The following is an 18439-nucleotide window of genomic DNA, read 5'->3' on the forward strand; positions in this document are numbered from 1 at the left end:
CTTGTTGAGATGCGCCTTGCCTCACCTGAAACGTATTCGAGAGAAGGCGGCTGCAGACCGTGAAAGACCTTTGAAGTCGGACACTTCGTGAATCTCGCTGTTTGGTCGCTTGCAAACGTGAACAATAGAGGGTTTTTATCGCAGACGATGTGGATTTAATCGAAATACCACTGTTTTTACATGAAGATGGTTACAATAATAATCACTGAATGTACTGTCAAATAATGTCCAAATAAACAGCTTACACAAAAACATGTAAGACATTTTCAAGGATTGTATAAACAAATGGTAAATGGATAGCAAGTTGCTTTTGTGAGATAACAAATGTTTGTGATATTTAATAACAAGCAGGTTTCTGCCACCATTTCACGTCCATAGTATTTTTCCATACCATGCAAGTCAAAGCTGTATTGTAGCAAACATTCTTCAGAATTTCTTCCCTTGTTTTAAGACCCAGACACTTCTCGGATGAAACCACACTAAGATGAGGCATAATGACTAAACAGTCCATTTAGATATGTATGCGTGCATGTATATCTTTAATGGATTGATTTATTAATTCACACAAACATACAATAGAATAAAGTGAAAATTACAACAAGGAAGAATTCTAATGAAGAGAAATTTAAAATAAACGCATGTCCTAATTCTTAACTTCACTAGTCGTGTTTTTTTTTAGTTTGCATGTAAATATAAATTATAAGATGCGTAATCTAAGAGAAAATTTAGAGAAGAGAAAATTTATCAGTTGACATTCTCAGCTAATGAGCTTGAAGCTATGTCATCAGTCAATCGTTTCCCATCATGCTTTTGAAAAGCGCAGTCGGAGGAGAGCAACTGCGCTCGCCGTCGCGAGAGTTTTTTGGCACACGTCAGCATGACATCAGAGCAAAGGCGGACGTAACTCGGACACTTTTCTAACCGGCATGCAGCTCGCGGTGATCACCGGTGATCGGTTTTGCGCAGATTTTGTTCATCTCAAACAAGCCTCATGTTACAGTACAAAGTAAAGAACGTCACTGCAATAGCGGAAACCGCTAATTTAAACACCGGCTTTAAAGCTGGATTATATGCTTTCATCCACCATAAGCACTCAGCCTTTAACTGTTAAATTATATAGTGTGCATGTCTACAATTTATCGTTATTTGGTGAATAGTTCTCTCACGGTGCTACCTTGTAATACGATTTCTGACATTTCAATATCTTAGTAAAGTTAGCAGAAAAAAATGCAAGTTCCCTGACCGGGAATCGAACCCGGGCCGCGGCGGTGAGAGCGCCGAATCCTAACCACTAGACCACCAGGGAAGCTATGTTTCGACTAGAAAAACTCATCTTTTATTAGGTACATAGTACATGTAAAGGCCTTTTATGGCGCAGGTTTGCAAAATTTACACTGCAGGAACACTCGAGGAACACACAGTCCCTCTTTTTTATTCACAGTTTCCCTCAGCACATACTCATTCACAGCAGCCTCAAATCCTGCCTGCTGGAACAAACTGCCCAGGTGCTCTAAAAAACAGACCAAATGAATGTATTTAAAGCATTAATTCAAAGCACTAAAACAGCCAGTGGTTAAAACGACGGCTTCACTGACCTCTAGAGAAGAAAAAGGAACGAGTCCCATCCTGCCTCACATAGAAATTCTCCCCCAGCTTGTTGCCTGACTTAAACCTCAGCATTGCATGATCATACAGTCCATAGTCCCGGAAGAGGACAACACCTCCTGGTTTTAATACCTGCGAGTTCAGATATAAATTGAATATTAACAAATCATAGCTCATAACATAGATAATGGGAAAGCAGCATACAGAAATTACAATCAAGCATTACCCTAAAAATATTTTCTATGGCTTGCTGCATCTTGTCAGGGTGAATTGCAGACAAGACAAATATTAAAGTAGCCACATCCACCGTCTCTGATTGTATGGTGGTCTGCAGATCATCTTTAGTCAGGTCACATTGAAAAGCAAGGCATCGCTCTGGGCAATACAAGGAATTCCGCTGCAACAACAGTAAAAATTAACATTTTAATACACAAAAGTGAGTTTTGTTGTGAGATTAAACAAAGGTTTGTAAGCATTTACCTTCACAAACTCAACAGCCCGTGAAGAGAAGTCACAGGCATATACGAAGATGTTAAGATCCTCTTCCAAAAGTGGAAAAATGCAATTTCCAACACCACAACCAGCTTCCAACAACACCAATTTCTGCCCCTCAGACTGAAAGAATAAAAAACGATCAGATTGATGCAAATTAATGACTGACGCTTTATTACAGTACATACTAACGTGTTTTCTTAACGTTACCTGTCTGCAGTTTTTTAACTCATCAAACTCTCTGGTAGTCCAGTGCCTGTCTTTGAAAAAGTTAGTTGAATTCCTTTTATAAAACAAGTCCCAATTTTTCTGAGCATCCGTTTCGAGTTTCTTCTGCTTGAAGTCTGACACTACTGCTCTGTCGTTCTTGAGTTTCTCCATCTCTTCTGGTGTCAGCGTCCTTTCGTTTAGATTAGTGGATGTATTGGAAAAACAGCCGCTGGATTTATCATTGTCCGACTCACCTGTCACTGACATGTTTGTTCTCGTTTCGATTAAAATAAGACAACGAATTAAAACCTTTGGTGAACACGTTATCCGAATATATGTTTATATAAAAGTCACAGCAAGTTACTGTATAACACGTTCTATTAATCTAAATGGCTCACAAAACCTGAGCACGTTGTACGGCACCTAAATGTATCTAAACTACACGTTTATTAGCCCTCGTCATAAAAAATGAAGAGTAAAAATACTGTGGACGCATTATTTATATGATATAAAACACCCAGGTGGTATGAAAACATCACACTGACGCTTCCATTCGGGCTCGGATCTGTCTTCTTTGTGGTGATGTTAAAGCGAACGCAATTGCCATTAGCGCCAACTACGGGACTGGAGGATAAACCGCATTACGATTGTTGATTTTGTTGAACATCTACTAAAGAATCTCAAGCATGAAGCATATATCATATTAAACATTAAATACTTTGAGTCAATTGTAATGAATGGCTGGCATCTGCACCAACTCCATAAGTCTGACAGTATTTTAAGCGGATTGCTCAAGAAATGGGAATTTACCTTTTAAATTGGATAAATTAGAAGATAATGTTATATTACAGTCTATGTATATGTTACTGTCCTTATGTTTTCCAAAAGTAATATTGCAACTTTGTATCATCATAGAATAGTGTCATGTTTCACATAACATATACAGATCTATTGGTCTGTCAACAATAAACATTCACCCTTGTAAGTAAAACAAGACACTACACAAAATACAAACACGGTATTGTTTATTTGACATACAGGTGCTTTTGATTTCTGGTCACATGGCTTCAGGAAAAGCACAGATCCTGTTTATATAGACAGGCAAATCAACACTTTGCTCTGAGAAAAAACTTTAATTAAATGTTGCAGCGAGAGTCTTGTTGCTCATCCAGTATTAAGAAAGCCAGTTCATCATTCAGCCTGGTCCATTTTTACACCAATCAACATGCAGTCATGGCCTTTCGACGGCAGTCAATGTCCACAATGGCAGTAAGCGTACTCATTTTTAATTTATTTAGCCAAAAAAGATGTTTATACAACAACTCTACTTAATGTCTCAAAAACCTACATTCAAACCATGACACAGCGCTGTACCTGGACCCCATTTAAAAACCCATTCCACCAATCACTGGACTGAATTTATTTGAATGCCTCACCCCACAATATACAGTTCATCCTCGGTCCAGCACCAGACCAGGTCTGAGGGAGTGAGGCGTGCCCTCTTAGGAGAGAAGTTTAAAGGTTGTCCTCGCTATCTGCAATGGTGTGGATGACAAGCGCCCCCTCTCTCTTGTGCATAAACAGTATACGTTTAAATTATACAGGTAGCAGCAAAACCCCTCCGTGAGAGGTTAAGAGGGTAAGGGGTGACATGGACCAAAAAGGGAAAGAAAGGCAGGGGAGAATTGAGGAGCAGTATCTATCTATACTGTTCCAGTGTCTCTGCTCTGGTCCCTCCGGCGACGTTGCTCTGTTTTGTTTCTGTTTTCTGAGTCCTCTCGGTCGCTCGACTCTTTCTCCCTCTCTCGCTCTCTCTTCCTCTCGCGACGAACCTCTGGATTCTCTTTATCCTGTACGTTAAAGTTTTTTTTCTTCTCTCCCCTCCGCTGTCCTTTTCCTGGCTTACCTGCAAAGAAACATTTTGACAGCGTTAGCTTTTGCACTGAGACCTTGCTGTGAGTCACCTGTCTGCCATTAGCCAGTAAACAGATTTTACAGCCCCAAACTCTAACATCACTGGTTGAGCCAACGTTATCATGAAAACAGATGTTTAGATTTTGCCAGAAAACCACACTTTTTACACTTTTGGGGGATAATAAACCTGCAAAAGCTTTCTTACAGTTTTACCTGCATACTGTGGGTGGGATAAGGGAAACTATGTTAACATGAAACAAAAATGACAGTCTTTACATTTAACCAAAAATCTAACACATTATTAAGTCAAAATGTAGGAAACATCTGGGCTGATACATTTTCCATGCAGGTTTGTTCAATCATTCTATGATTCTGTTAATAAGGCTTTAGTGATTTTCCCATCATCCTTCATCTCTCTCCAGCTCCAGATGGCATTACTCATTAAACCAATTGCCCATGGTTCTTCAGAGACGTTCATCCAGATATCATCACTACATTATAAGTACTTTTCATTGATTGTTTAGTGTTGGATGGTTAAATTCAGGTTAAATGAATAACTAGGACCATCTACAATCTATGAAATGTGGAAACATCTGGTGATCTGTGATGTTTGTTTTATAGTCTGCCACAAGATGACAGTCTTGCACAACAATTTTCAATCTTAATTTTCTTTCATGACATGAATGTGGGTAAATCATCTTTTTTTCCCCTTAAGAATGGTGCGTAGGCTATGTTGGAAAAACTATGAGCGGTTATTGTACGAAAAAGAACTGCGACAAGATTCTTTAACCTTGAAAAAATACCATGTATCTTCTCAAATAACACCAGGGTGAGCAAATTATACCAATATTTTCAACTATTCACTGGAAACGCAAAAGTTAATCCTGTGTGGGGGTGACCCATAAATTGCAGAATCAGAGAACTTTATTACCATTGTGCTCTTGAGCAACACGTCCACGAGTTTCTTCCAGGAAAACTTCCTGTGATTACTGTACTTTATGTCTCTTTGGAATAAAACTGTCTGGCAAAACAACCAAGGTGAAGCTGCCCAGCTGAAAGTTTGACACCAAAATACATAAACGCAAGATAAACTTGTCTTGTTCTTTCAAGGCATTGCACATTTTCTTTACTGCTGGGACTCATCAAAAATAGAAAACCTTAAAATAAAAATGTGGTCAATATTATCTCCCCTTGCACAACGCTCGCAGCGGGCCAATCTGCATCATTGTCAGAGGCTTATCTTTGAGCGAGCGAGCATTGAGAAAAATGCTGAGGTGCACAGCTACCTCTCCCCCGCATCTGACCCCCCCAGACGCTGACTCTATTAATCAGCCGCTCTCGCTCTGGTGCCGGGGAGCACGACTCTCTGCCTGCTGGAACCCACACATTCCTGGGGTCTGGCCGGAGCAATATAGCGGGCCGCTGCAGGAGCGCATGTTTAGTCTTCCACCAGCCGTAACCTCGTCCGTGAGACGATGGTCTGTGACTGAAACAAGTTCAGGGGCCCGCATTATACTGTGCATTCTGAACGGGCTGACTCACGAAGGGTGTCTGACCGATCAAAACACACACATTTCCCTTGCACTCGCTGTCGTCACCTCCCCTCTCGCTATCCCGTCTCTTTAAACACAGGAAGTTCCCTCTGCACACACTGTTGTCTTTGTCGTAGCGATTTGGAGATCAATGGATTAGTCATAATCCTCTGCCATTCCTAAACACCAAGGCGTAACATGACCAGAGTGCTGTTGTGATTATTATGGATATGTTTACTGTCAACCTTTTAGAGCTGGAAGGCTGTCAACTTTTTCAATAAACTGTCAAGCGATGACTTTAAAGCATTACAGTTTGTGTAGATTGCACAGCTTGGATTATTTGGTCTTGGAAAAATGAACATCTGAGTTTATTTAGCAGGAAAACGTGTAAAGCATTTGGACACAGGAACACATTTGCAGGTGCATAATCTACCCCTGAAACATGCCATGTGCAAATGGTTCTATTTATCACTTTGTGTCATCAATAAACCGGGCAAATGAGTGAACTGCAGTTTAATACTCCTTCAAGATATGTTGCAAGCCTGGAACGGAATTTACGCATTTGGAATTTCATCCTTGCGTCTATCTAGATGTTTCAACATATGAAAAATTAGTCATCTGGCTATGATTATACGTTATTCTTAAAAGAGTGATTGAGAGGGAAGAAAAGGAGGAGATCTTGGATGAGAGGGTGAAAAGTGTGTCGAGCCAGATGGAAAAGAGGGGGGCGTTACAGTCATAAAATGCGAATCCAAAATCAACTCTGACAGCCCAAATCATCTTGGCTTACTGGTTTTGTGGGCGCAGAGGTGGAGATGTTTGAAATGGGATATGATGTCGGGCACGATTTTATAAATGAACCCCGGGGGTGAGGTTCACATCCTCCCCTGCAGGCGTGCTGTCGTCCGGGGGCTTTTGGCAGGAGCCAGGCGGGGATTAAGGGCTCCGGCTCATCCCACAGGAGGAATGCCCGTGCTTTGAAGACCCAGTATGGTTGCTCTCCCTTTGGGAGGGTTGGTGCTGGTGTGCAGGGCAGAAGTGAGCAGGGACACATACAGAGTCTGAAAGTTTAGTGGGTGAATGGGCCAAGCACACAAACACCAAACAATGCTGGTGGGTCTCCATATTCTTCTCTTACATAAAAGATACATTTTTATAGCAAACACCACTCAAATGCATTTGGACTTGCATTCACTAACATGGATTCATTCAAACTCATTTTTAATTTGATTTATTTTGTTTTTTCTCTTATTTGGGCAATAAATCACACTCAAAATACGAGTGAAGTAACACAGAGAGCAAGATCTTGAAAAACAGGTGTTGAATTATTGATATGGGTAGAATTAACACCAATAATCCTTTTGGCTCTTACAGAAACTGTTCATCCAAAAATAAAACGTCTGTCATCATTTACTCATCCTCTTTTCATTTCAAACCTCTATGACTTTCTTACAGAATATTGGTTACCAAACAATGGCGGTACCCATTGACTTCCATTGGTTTTGTGTCCATATTGAATGGAAGTAAATGGGTACATAAAAATAGCTTGTACATGTTCAGACTACAAGCAGAAGAAAAGCCCAAGAGAAAAGCAGCAGCGGTCGTGTTGCATCTGAACAAGCCATATTAGAAAAAGGTCAGGTGGAGTAGCATGAAAGAAAAACAAATGACAAGTAAGGGGAGAAGATCGGAGAGGTATCTGGTTGGAGCAACAACAAGTAAAGCAGTTGCATGTGTGTATCATGTGGAGGGGGGCAAGGATGTGTCATTGGCGGCTGGGGATTACATTGACCTGGCGGGGGGAGCAGACCACTGACCCGATTTGTGTATGTGGAGCGTAAACATGGTCAGGACAAAGCTCCGCCAGATAATTAGGCCAGCCGATGTTGCAGTCGGTGTAATCACAAGAGAGGGGTGAGGTCGATAACCAGTGTCTGCAGTGTGTAAAAGTCACCCCAGCCGCGGCCCCCTGGCAGATCGACACCGCACGGACTCCTGGCCTATGTTTAATGTGCAACTTTACAGAACACATTATAGCACATTATCCTCCATGGACAAGGGTGATAGGCTCATGGTCAATGGCCTTCATAAACGTTTGCATATGCAAATGAGCATTCAAACATTTCGATTGACCAACCCTAACCAAAACAAACCAGCATTCAAATTCATAATTCTTTACACGGATCTTTTCAGCACTGAAATTACATGTGACGTGTTTTTGCGGTTGTTTTGTCTTTTGTGCCTGTTAGCTGTACTATTGTTCTCCAGCTCTCTTTATTTTCCTCTCTGTTCTTCCTCTCTTTTCTGAGGTCCTGACTGTTTATGAGGTGAAGAACGATGGGGCGTCGAGTTGGCCTGCTGTCTGTCATAAACCAGTAATGTACCACAAATACCGTTACACAAATAAACATTCTAAACATAACTGTCCAAATATGGTAAAGCTAACAACTCAAGTCGATGCTTGAATTTGCTCCATGTATTTGTTTTGCATTGGTTGGAAAATATTTCTGGCTCCTACATTTACTATTCGAGACGATGCAAAACAAGCCATTTTATGATAATACAATGGTGAGAAACAGGATATTGGCCTACCAGTATGTTTTTACCCATGTAATACCAGGTTACCCATAACATTGCTGGTGTTGGGTAATATCATTTTTGATCATTGATGACGTATTTTGACTATCATAATCCATAAATCTAGTTTATTTTTCTTACCTCATTGACAAATATTTTCTTATTGTCTTAAACATAAACTCTTAATTTTGTTTTAAATCAGAAAACAGGACTTCAAATCTTGAATCTTAAACACAAAAGCTTTTTTGAAGAATGTTGTTAACTGGCATTGGTCCATACAATAGAAGTGAATGGGTGATGACGCTGTTCGTTTAACAACTTTCTTCAAAATATCTTCTTTTGAAAGAAAGTCATACAGGTTGGAAATGACAAGATGGTGTAGCCTGAGGTATGCTGTACACATCTAAGGTGACACAGTGACACGGTCTAACCATAAAGCATTAACCACCATTTAACTATGACTTAAAACACTTACATCTTCGTCTTTTGACAAAGCATTCCCTCTTTTCAGACACCAGGGGGCACGGGGTTCCTTTAGGAGTGGAGTTTTGTAAGACCTTCCGGGTCCGTGTCTCTTCGCCCCATTTGAAGCCGCAGGTTTTTCCTGAGCGTGAACAGGGGCCCCACTCGCTCCAGTCGCCAACTTCACAGTGCACTAGAACAACAGCATGAGTCAATAAGCGCTATACATACAATACAGACCTATATGGCTAATTTATGATGATGACTAACCTGTGGGGATGCACTCCATAGTTTGGTCATTGGGCTCGAACTCCTCTGGGCAGGTGTGAGGGCATTGTCCATGCAGGAGGTAGTGTCCCGTGACACATTGCGTGCATGTGTCACTGTTCTGGCAGGAGTCACAGTCCGCTGGACATGCTATAAAACCAGCGCAACATCATATTAAGTGCAAAATATTGTTAATAATACCGAACTCTGTGGCATTAACTACATAGTGAATAGCAATCTCTGCACATCATGCATCCTGTATCGTTACTATAGCAACAGATGCAGATGCACCAATTACTGACTACACTAATAAATCTATCAGGGTCAGTCTTAAAGATCGGAACCGAAAACCAAATGTGATTGTTGCGCATTGGTGTGAACAAGAAATGGTGTCACTCACCAGGTACGCATTCTTTCTTGGTATCACTGGGCACCAGCCCATCGGGACAGCTCTCCATGCACTTTCCCTTGTGCAAGTAGGAGCCGGATCTGCAGCGCAGGCAGAAGTTCCTGTTGAAGCACGAGTCGCATTCTGACCCGCACTCTGAAAAACAGGATGCACACTTGTTACCGCATGGCATGAGCCCAGACAAGAATTCTGCAGTACTCACGTCTACGTCTGTATCTTTATTGCAGTAACTAAGACTTAAAGTGCTTTGTAGTGTAAATATGTCCAGCAGATGCTGAGATAAAGCATGTGTCTTACTTGTGCAGTCGTTTCTGTCGGGGGAACGGGTGCCGTAGAAACCGTTGGGGCAGGAGGCCAGGCACACTCCGATCTGCCTCATGCCGTCCCTCTCCAGGTGAATAAAAAGCTTGGGTTTGCACGTCAGACAGCCATTGTAAACCGAGCAGGTTTGACAGCCTCCCTGGCACCCCTGGGAGCTCACCCCTGAACCCTCTGTGGCACAAACGTCATTTTGATATTAGAATAAAAATCCGGTGTGGTAAGAGAATCATTAGTTCAAGTGTAATAATGGATATGAATATAAGTGATACTGGAAAATGTCAACACATTGCTTCTGTTGGAAGACATTGGAGTTGGTCCAGGTCTTTTGTTTATTTCCAGTAATGCTTAGCAAATCATTCGTAAACAGCGACAGACTTTGTTATATATGTAATAGATTCTATATAATCGGCTGATCTGTGATCAGGACACTGGCGAAAGTGTAAAGCAACACAAAACAAACAATAAAGCAATATTAATACAATATGAATTGATAATATTTCTAGAATATATAAAAAACCCACAATACTATTATTAATATTCAAGCTTGCTTAAACTTAAACCATTAGTCATAAAATGGGTAAAAACATTAAAAGTTAATAATATTGAAGTTTATATAAAAATTTGAACGTTTAAACCTTTACATTGCTGCAAGAAATTAGCTATTAAAAATTATATATGAAAATAGAGAAATTGAGTTGATATTAAAGTACGAATATATCAGATTTGTAAAGTACGAATATATCAGATATATCAACCGTTTAGCACAAACTAATAACAAAAATGTAAATGCCAACACTGACATCATAGATCAGAATCAACCAATCTAGATCCCTGTTTAAAACGATTAAAAGTCATGTTAGCAGTAATTCTCACATTTGCAATGCGAGTTCAAATCTAACTTTTTAGCATTTTCTTATCCTAAGCTTCATATTTTTCCAGAAAACATACTGTATAGAAAAAGTTTTCCAAACCATACGAATTTGGAGTTTAGGCTGAAGAATATTTTAGGAGACATGGGAATAGGACAGAAAGCATCGTTTTTGCCAAAATAGTAAAAACACCTTCAAAACAAACTTGGCATGCACATTCTCAACTTTTTTAAGAGCAAACGGGAATGGTGGGTAAGGCTAAATGCTTCCAGGTTCACAGAAATAAGAACAGAGCCATCAATTAGAGCTACAACAGTGACCATAATGTAGTGTAATAATAAACACGACAGGAAACACAGTCATCTGTGGATTCTCCCGGCAAAGAAACTAATCACCAGAGACACGTCGCATACCGGGGTTTGCACGCAAACGGCAGCACAGTAGCCTTTGTGATCATATGGACCTCGTACCGATCGTCAGCGTGTCTCATCCGGAGACCGCACGCGGAGAATACAAGTGGCGCACCACAAAAGGATAGCCTGGGCTAATCCCTGTCCGGGAAACCGCCCCAAGGAGTTTAAAACATCATATTGTTGTGTTGTTTAGTTCCACAATCGACAGTCTCAAATTTGATATTTTAACACATTTTAACAAAACGCTGTAGTTAAACACAATAAATGAGCGGACTAAACAGAAAGATCATCAAAAATGCTTACGTTTCACTCCATAACACTAAACATACATTCACTTCCAGAAACTAAACATACATGAAACTGTTTGTCATATATATATTTTTAGTTGTCACAAGTGCGTTAAGGCTAAAATACACTACAAGACTTTTGCTCAGATTGTGCCCAGAATTTCAGTCTGGACTCTGTTGCAGTGGTTTAACTTTGTTTTTAAAGTGGTGGGGACAAAATCGTATAATTATATATAAGGATGGGTGTTGCCACACGTAAATAAACGTATTAATTCGTTAAAAAATATAAACTACTGAAACGAATGTGTATTTGTATGTAAAAAGATTGGTGTTTGACACCTGTCGGTGGGTCAAGGATAGAGACGTTTGGGCCCCCCCTGCTAATAAGGACCAACATTCAAGGACAGGGAAACAAATGGAAAAGTAAAATCTTTAAAAAAAATCTTATTTTCACTTAGTAGGCTACTACGGACTTTGCTACATAGGCTACAAATATACAAGGAACTTCCAAAATTTTGTTTTTTTCAACTCATGGAACTACAAAGATGTGACATTTTCCATTTATTGTAGTTTTCTATCAAGTATCAAAATGTAATTAATCTTGCTATAGATGATAACCACATGTCTAGAACAATAAAGACGAAAATATAGCACCAAAGTGTATTAAAGCGCAAAATGTTTGTTACATGTATGACTTGAACCGCCATTTTCCAATATTTTCATCATTTTATTAAAAATAAATGCCTTTACAAACTGATATGTGATAGGGAAAAAGTTCAGCGAGCAGCAGTCCCGAACCCTCGACGACATGAAGTAGGTTAGGCATGTTTTACGACAGCAGAACTAGACTATTTACATTTGCCTTTCTTACATTTTGTCTATTCCAATCTGAAACTCGTCCACTCGCAGATTACGCCTATTAGTTAGTGTGTTTCTATCTGAAACTTTCAAAAATTCTGCAAGTGTATAATGTCTTGTTTAAAAAAACTGTTCAGATTAAAAAGATTCACATTAAAAAGTCTTGTATAGTGTATTCCAGCCGTTAGTATAAAAGGAGAGGGAACAGCTCGTGTTATGTGTCAGGTTTGTGTTAGCATTTGCTAACGTTTGCCACTGTTATGCAGGCATATATACGTATACGCGCTCGATCTATCTTTACTTTACACGCTTGGTTTCTCTGTCTGGTAGGTGTAGATGTCAGGCCACTTAACTTCAGTTAATCCTGTCAATTCGTCCCTGGATCCATTGAGTGAGCGAGTACAGATCGGCCAGGTTCCTTGCGTTGAAGTTACCTTACGTTTTCAAATTGAATCCGATTTTTTCTCATTGTCAAAAAGCAAGCAAACAAAACATGCTACCTAGCATTAGTAATGCGGTCACCTGAGCTCGCCCACAAAACGTGTCACAATGTTTACTAACAGTAAAGGCGTCTATAGAACGGAGAATATGTTTTTCTTCAGTTTTGTCCTCCAGGGACTATGAATAATTTTTCAACACTTCGGCCTCATTGTTTTGGTTTAAGATTTTAAGATGTCAGATGTGATTGAAGTTACCTTTACAGAGAGAGAAACACACGTTCAGTGATCTAATCACAAATCTGCCTGAAGGCAAAGGTGTTGTTGTACTGAATATCAACATGTGGGCTCATACATACTGTTGAAGAAACGTGGTGATGATTTTTTATTTTCTGTCTTTATAACATTTACCTCCTTATTACTCACACACCTAGGGTGTCTTTAAGTCCCACAATGCCTTGCATTGCTTACTTTATTTGATGACATGTTTGCATATTCTTTTATAGATGCAAGTGGTTATGTATTCTTACTGAACTGAACGAATACAGAGCTTCGGTATACTGTACACACAATGACACAAATAATTACACTTGTAACCTACATTAAATGTGCTGTGTGTCTTTTTTCTCTGCCTTTTACTTGCATCCTTCTTGTGTTGTGACTTCCATCAGAGTTTCACATTAAAAAACAAAAACTAGTACAGATTACCTAGGCCAGAAACTCTACACAAGTATGTGAAACAGATGCATCTTGCTATGAATGCTGGATTCCATTGTTGCAATACGAAAGGTGTAATAGCCACTTTGTTACTGTTTCATTTAACAGCCAATGTCCAGATTTTAAAACCTAAAATTGAACACTTTTTAAAACATTCAAGGAGGGTAGTTCACCTTCAAAATGAAGACGAATAGTTCACCTTCTTGTCATTTCAAACTTGAATGACTTTCTTTCTTACGCAGAACAAAAAATAAGATATTTTGAAGAAATGTTAACAGCCCCCCATGCACTTGCATTGGTTACAATATAAGTGAATGTGAGGCTGTGCTCTTATGTTAGCAAATTAAAATAAAATCTTCTTTTGTGTTCTGCAGAAGAAAGAAAGTCATACAGAGCTGAAATGACAAGAGGGTGAGTAAATGATGAGAACATTTTCAATTTGAAGCTGAACTACTTTAAATTGAAAATGTTCACCTTAAAATATAACATTTAAGACCTATTAGCACAAATAAATAATTCATGTATATGACATCTATCTGTTTTTTAGGATTCAAAACATGCTCAAAATCAAAAGGTTAATAATAAAAATTGTGACAGCCACCATGTTTTAAAACTAAAGAATTTGATTTTGTTGTGAACCCAAAACCATTGTAAGTACTGAACCGGGATATTTCAGTCCATCACAAATGGTGATTTTTTTTACCATAATAATAATATTTTGTATTATATAAGAAGGACTTCTTAAAATCCACACTGGCATTTTTTCTAAATCACCTTTCTTTGTTTTATTATAGAAACAAGAACAGCCTCAAATGAAGCTAAAGTTACTCGTTGCCAGGCAACCCACAGATTGACAGTCTGTCTAAAATGCCACAAAGCAGAACTACAGACCACTTCGGAAAACATAAGCAACGGTGATCTAATGCATGTTTCCGTTTGTAACACTGACAAACGTTTGAACAAAATACAACCAAGAGAACATTTACAACCAAATCAAAATGTTAAACGGCTATCTAAGATTTACCAATGTATGTAAGATTTAAAAAAAGAACAAATACAAATGAAACCGGAGGTGCTTCTGGACCAGTGTTTACATCTTGCGAAGTGGTCATGCAAACAGTGGAACATTATAAGAAATGTTCCCATTCTTTTATAACTGAAAGTACCTATGTGCTTTATAAAATATAGTAAAGCACAGTCTGGTATCCTCACATAATACACTGGAAAAGAAAATGTCTGTTACTTGGAGAATATCTGATTAAAGTCAATTGATTCCAGGTGTCTCATCCAGGTTATTTTCTGATCCAAAATGGCTTTGGATTTTAAAAGGGTCAGACCTGGTCTCACGCATCTGGATAAGGGAATGACAGGGCAAAATTTGAATTAGTCTAGCTCAACTTCTGAGAGGTGAAAAAAGCTCCTATTTTCGCTGACATGTAATTAGAAATGATAGGGCTTAAAAGGATGCTTCATATGAAGTTATTTTTACAGACATCAGCAAATTTACAAAATAAGGCAGCAGTGAGTTAGTAAAGCTTCTGGGATGTCAGACAAAAACTATTTATAATGTTATCCTCAACAAACTCTCTGTGCTCTCCAGTGATCTCCTTGCGCTTATGTGCTTAGATAAAAACAAATAAACAAACAGTAAGTTTATCCCTGTGGTGCTACTGAAGCATAAAGCTGTTTTCAACCTGTTCCTTCCCCGGTCTTGCATTCCACACATCTGAACAGGGCTAGGGCATCATTGTTGTTTTTTTCCAACTCCCTCCCTTGTTTCCCAGAGTTCAGTCTTGGCCGCCAGATTGCCATAGATCAAGGATATTCTGTTTGACATATCTAAGCAATCTTTACAACTGCTGTCCATTTGCCCACATATGTTCCTGCCAAAGCCCTCTGATTCACAGAACCCTTTACACAGAGGGATTCTGCCTGCCCTTACGCTGCCACAGCCCCTGGGTCAGCTTGCACAACTACCGCGAAAGCACTCCTGAAATCAGAATGTTTGAAATAGCTCAATGACTTTAAACTCAATGACCGTAAAATCAAGTATTCCCAGAATCCATCGGCAAATAGGTGCTGTTAAAACCTAATTTAATAACAAAATGTCAGACATAGAAATTAAACAACTCAGTTTGCTCTTTGCCCAAAGTCTTGCGGTCTAGGTTGATCAGACGGGCCGACACAATTCATTTCCTGGGATATTTACAACATGGGGAGGCCACACACAAGCAAAGATAATTTTTTAAACACAACCATGACTTTGTGCATGAGTTCTAATAGTGGAAAGGCGACCCGTTGCCATTGGCATTGACAGTATTTGTAAGACTTTTTTAAAGCTAAATCGTAAATGATGACCTTCTCTTTAACCCTCCCTGTGATCCAGCACACAAAAAGTGCACACAAAAAGTTAAGCATCTGTTCACACACATATAACAATTATTTTTAATTTCATTGACATTTAAAGCGTCTGTTCCATCAAAATCGTGTTGCCTACACACACATACACACAGAAGACAGGAAACGTCTAAGGTCAGGCGACCGTTTGGTCACTTGCTGTGAACTGATAAATTTGTTATGGTCATTCACCCAGATTTTTGTCCATCACAGCGGTTTCATAGTCTTTTAATTAGTCTTGGATCATGGCTGTTGCATATGAATGAACTGATGAGTTATCATCATTATTTTGTTTATGTCTGGCCGCCTTAACGCACTCTTCGACCACCAGCAGATTTACTTTCAAATCTGAATTTGCATATCAGTCACAGCCAGCCTGAGATTTTGCAATAACATTGAGAGTTTTAGAATATCTTCAATCTATCTATCTATCATGTCAACTTTTAAATACGGTGAAACAAAGAACCAATTCCTTCTTCTAATAACGAATAAGCCACATATGCAAGACAATGCCCAGACCACAAACCTCAATTTTGGCATCTTAGTTTTCAAGTGAAAATATGGATATGCTTTCATATTTTGAATTCCTCAGTATCACTGCAGTATGAAGAAAGAAAGTGGAAATAACCCTGCCAGTGCCACAGACTCATGATGGCATTTTTGTGGCTCCCTGACACCAAACACTGTTCTCTTACATCTAATTGGTTTTGTCATCGACTAATTTAGACCACATGTTACATTCACTCTAATCGCGCCTTTCTGGTTCTATTTGTAGAGAGGATATGCACTTACTAAAATACAAATGACAAACAGTTCAATAGTGCTGTAGACCATCACGCACAACTTATTTCTAAGTCTACAAACTCTATGACGACTACTAAAACAATTCCCAAGAATGTGATTTCTTTTCAAACGAAATACCCAAATCGAAAACCGATTTATATCCGACCAGTATGTTTTTTATCATTTGAATAAACTGTAGAAAATCCTAAAACAGCTTCTATCCAAGATATGCCAAAGCGCAAGAATGTTGCACACGTATTGCGCTTATCAAACGACCGCGCTGTATCATAACGACTAATAGGGAACAGACACTGGAGAGCATTAGATGGGTTTTTTTTGCGTAATGTATGGCCGCTAGAGAGCGATCCAAACAAGACGTCAATGCTGAACAGTGGAAAAGATCGAGCAACCAAACGTATAACGGTGCATATTTGCAAAGAGAAGTTATGGTATCACTAAAGCTGCACGCTATACAAAATATTTAAGACAGTCAGCACACCCTATTGAAAAAATACTACTTTGTGTTAGTCTAACTGTTATTAAAATGAAAGTTTTTTTGTTTATTCAACGGTTTATAAATTATAGTAAGTCAGTAAGATTCAACGTGGTTCACCATTTACCCTTATCGTTAAATGTTAGCTTATTTTGCAATGCGTATGACCGCAAAAAGGATAAGATAAATACAATTTCATCAGTTATCACATAGTCACTTAAAGTTGAATATACGCGCTCCAATGTCATACGCAATTTTCTGAATTAAATAATAAGACAGCATGATTTAACAAGTTGCACATACTAAGTTGATGTACACAAGAATCCACATGTAAAATGACAACATAAGTCACGGTGCAGGTGTGCGTAAAGCATCAGATCAGCAGTGCGCAAACTTACGTTTGTGTAGCCGGTGCCTGGAGGCGTGATGCTGACAGTTTGTGTAATCCATACAATGCAAGATCAAAACAATGGAGATCAGTTGTAATTGCATAGTAATCAGGGGAATGATGCTTGTCTTGTCAATATCAATTTCTTCGACCAACCTGTGACTTGTTGCACTGTGATCTGTGCGATACTCAATGTTATTCCTAAACCGGGCAGAAGCCCCAGCTGTGCTCAGAGGCAAGAGAAATAGAATTGACAATGGCCCAATAGCACCTGGGCCGTTTCGGCAGCAACATCCTGGAAACAATCCACATACGTGCCACTGAGATGTATCCGAAAGGTACTCAATCCATGGAAACAATGCAAGTATTAGTTCTCCATCGAGAGCACTGCATGCAAAATTTAAGGGGAGGAGGAATCGGATTAAATTGGCATGGTGATGAAGTTGGATTCTCTTCTTGAATAACTGTATTCCTCTCTGCGGTCCACCACGGCACGTCCAGGTGTGAAGGTGACTTTATTTATTGAGCTTGACATGTAGGAGGTCCTCGCGTCATCATCATCGCAGCATCTCTAAAAACTCACAGTGATGCTTTAACGGGTAAGAGTTGCCGTAGCGTCGCTCTTCTGTATCCAACGCAATCTCGAGAGCTGTGCTTCACGGTTGAGCAATTCACTATCTCTCTCTTTCTATTGCCTGCTCTCAGCTCGTAGGCTCGTTTGGTAACTGATGACTTCAGCTCTCTGCAGTCTCTCTACCCCTCTCTGAACTCCAAAGTTTATTTAGAGGGCGAGCCCCCCACGTCAGACACCCCACATGCTACCAACACTTGCAGAAAAACGCACGGGTGTCATTCTTTCTCTACCAGTATATTAGCGTGGGTTTCCTGCGTGGTGAATTAAAACAGATAACGAAAAAATTATAATATATAATCATAGTAATAATACGTTAAACGATTATTTAAAAATAAATGAACCAAAAAGCAATTTAATGCACTTACATTTTTCCT

At 39.4% G+C, this 18439-nt stretch overlaps 2 protein-coding genes across 2 annotated transcripts; both read right to left on the reverse strand.

Moving 5' to 3' along the window:
- Window positions 1–493: 493 nt before the first annotated feature.
- On the reverse strand, window positions 494–2955 carry mettl6 (methyltransferase 6, methylcytidine). Its single transcript, XM_079470581.1, has 5 exons — window positions 2308–2955; window positions 2086–2220; window positions 1832–2002; window positions 1596–1737; window positions 494–1510 (listed from the first exon to the last, which is right to left on the reverse strand). The coding sequence occupies exons 1-5, from the start codon at window positions 2572–2574 to the stop codon at window positions 1368–1370; spliced, it is 858 nt and encodes a 285-aa protein (XP_079326707.1). The 5' UTR covers window positions 2575–2955; the 3' UTR covers window positions 494–1367.
- Window positions 2956–3315: 360 nt separating this feature from the next.
- rspo3 (R-spondin 3) lies at window positions 3316–17675 on the reverse strand. The gene is made up of 6 exons (XM_079468711.1): window positions 17442–17675; window positions 9766–9960; window positions 9460–9603; window positions 9063–9209; window positions 8806–8985; window positions 3316–4213 (listed from the first exon to the last, which is right to left on the reverse strand). Exons 1-6 carry the CDS (start codon window positions 17533–17535, stop codon window positions 4011–4013), a joined length of 963 nt encoding a protein of 320 aa, XP_079324837.1. The 5' UTR covers window positions 17536–17675; the 3' UTR covers window positions 3316–4010.
- Between the last annotated feature and the right edge of the window lie 764 nt (window positions 17676–18439).

The sequence above is a fragment of the Barbatula barbatula genome (assembly GCF_947034865.1).
Source record: "Barbatula barbatula genome assembly, chromosome: 12".
Lineage (NCBI taxonomy): Eukaryota > Metazoa > Chordata > Actinopteri > Cypriniformes > Nemacheilidae > Barbatula > Barbatula barbatula.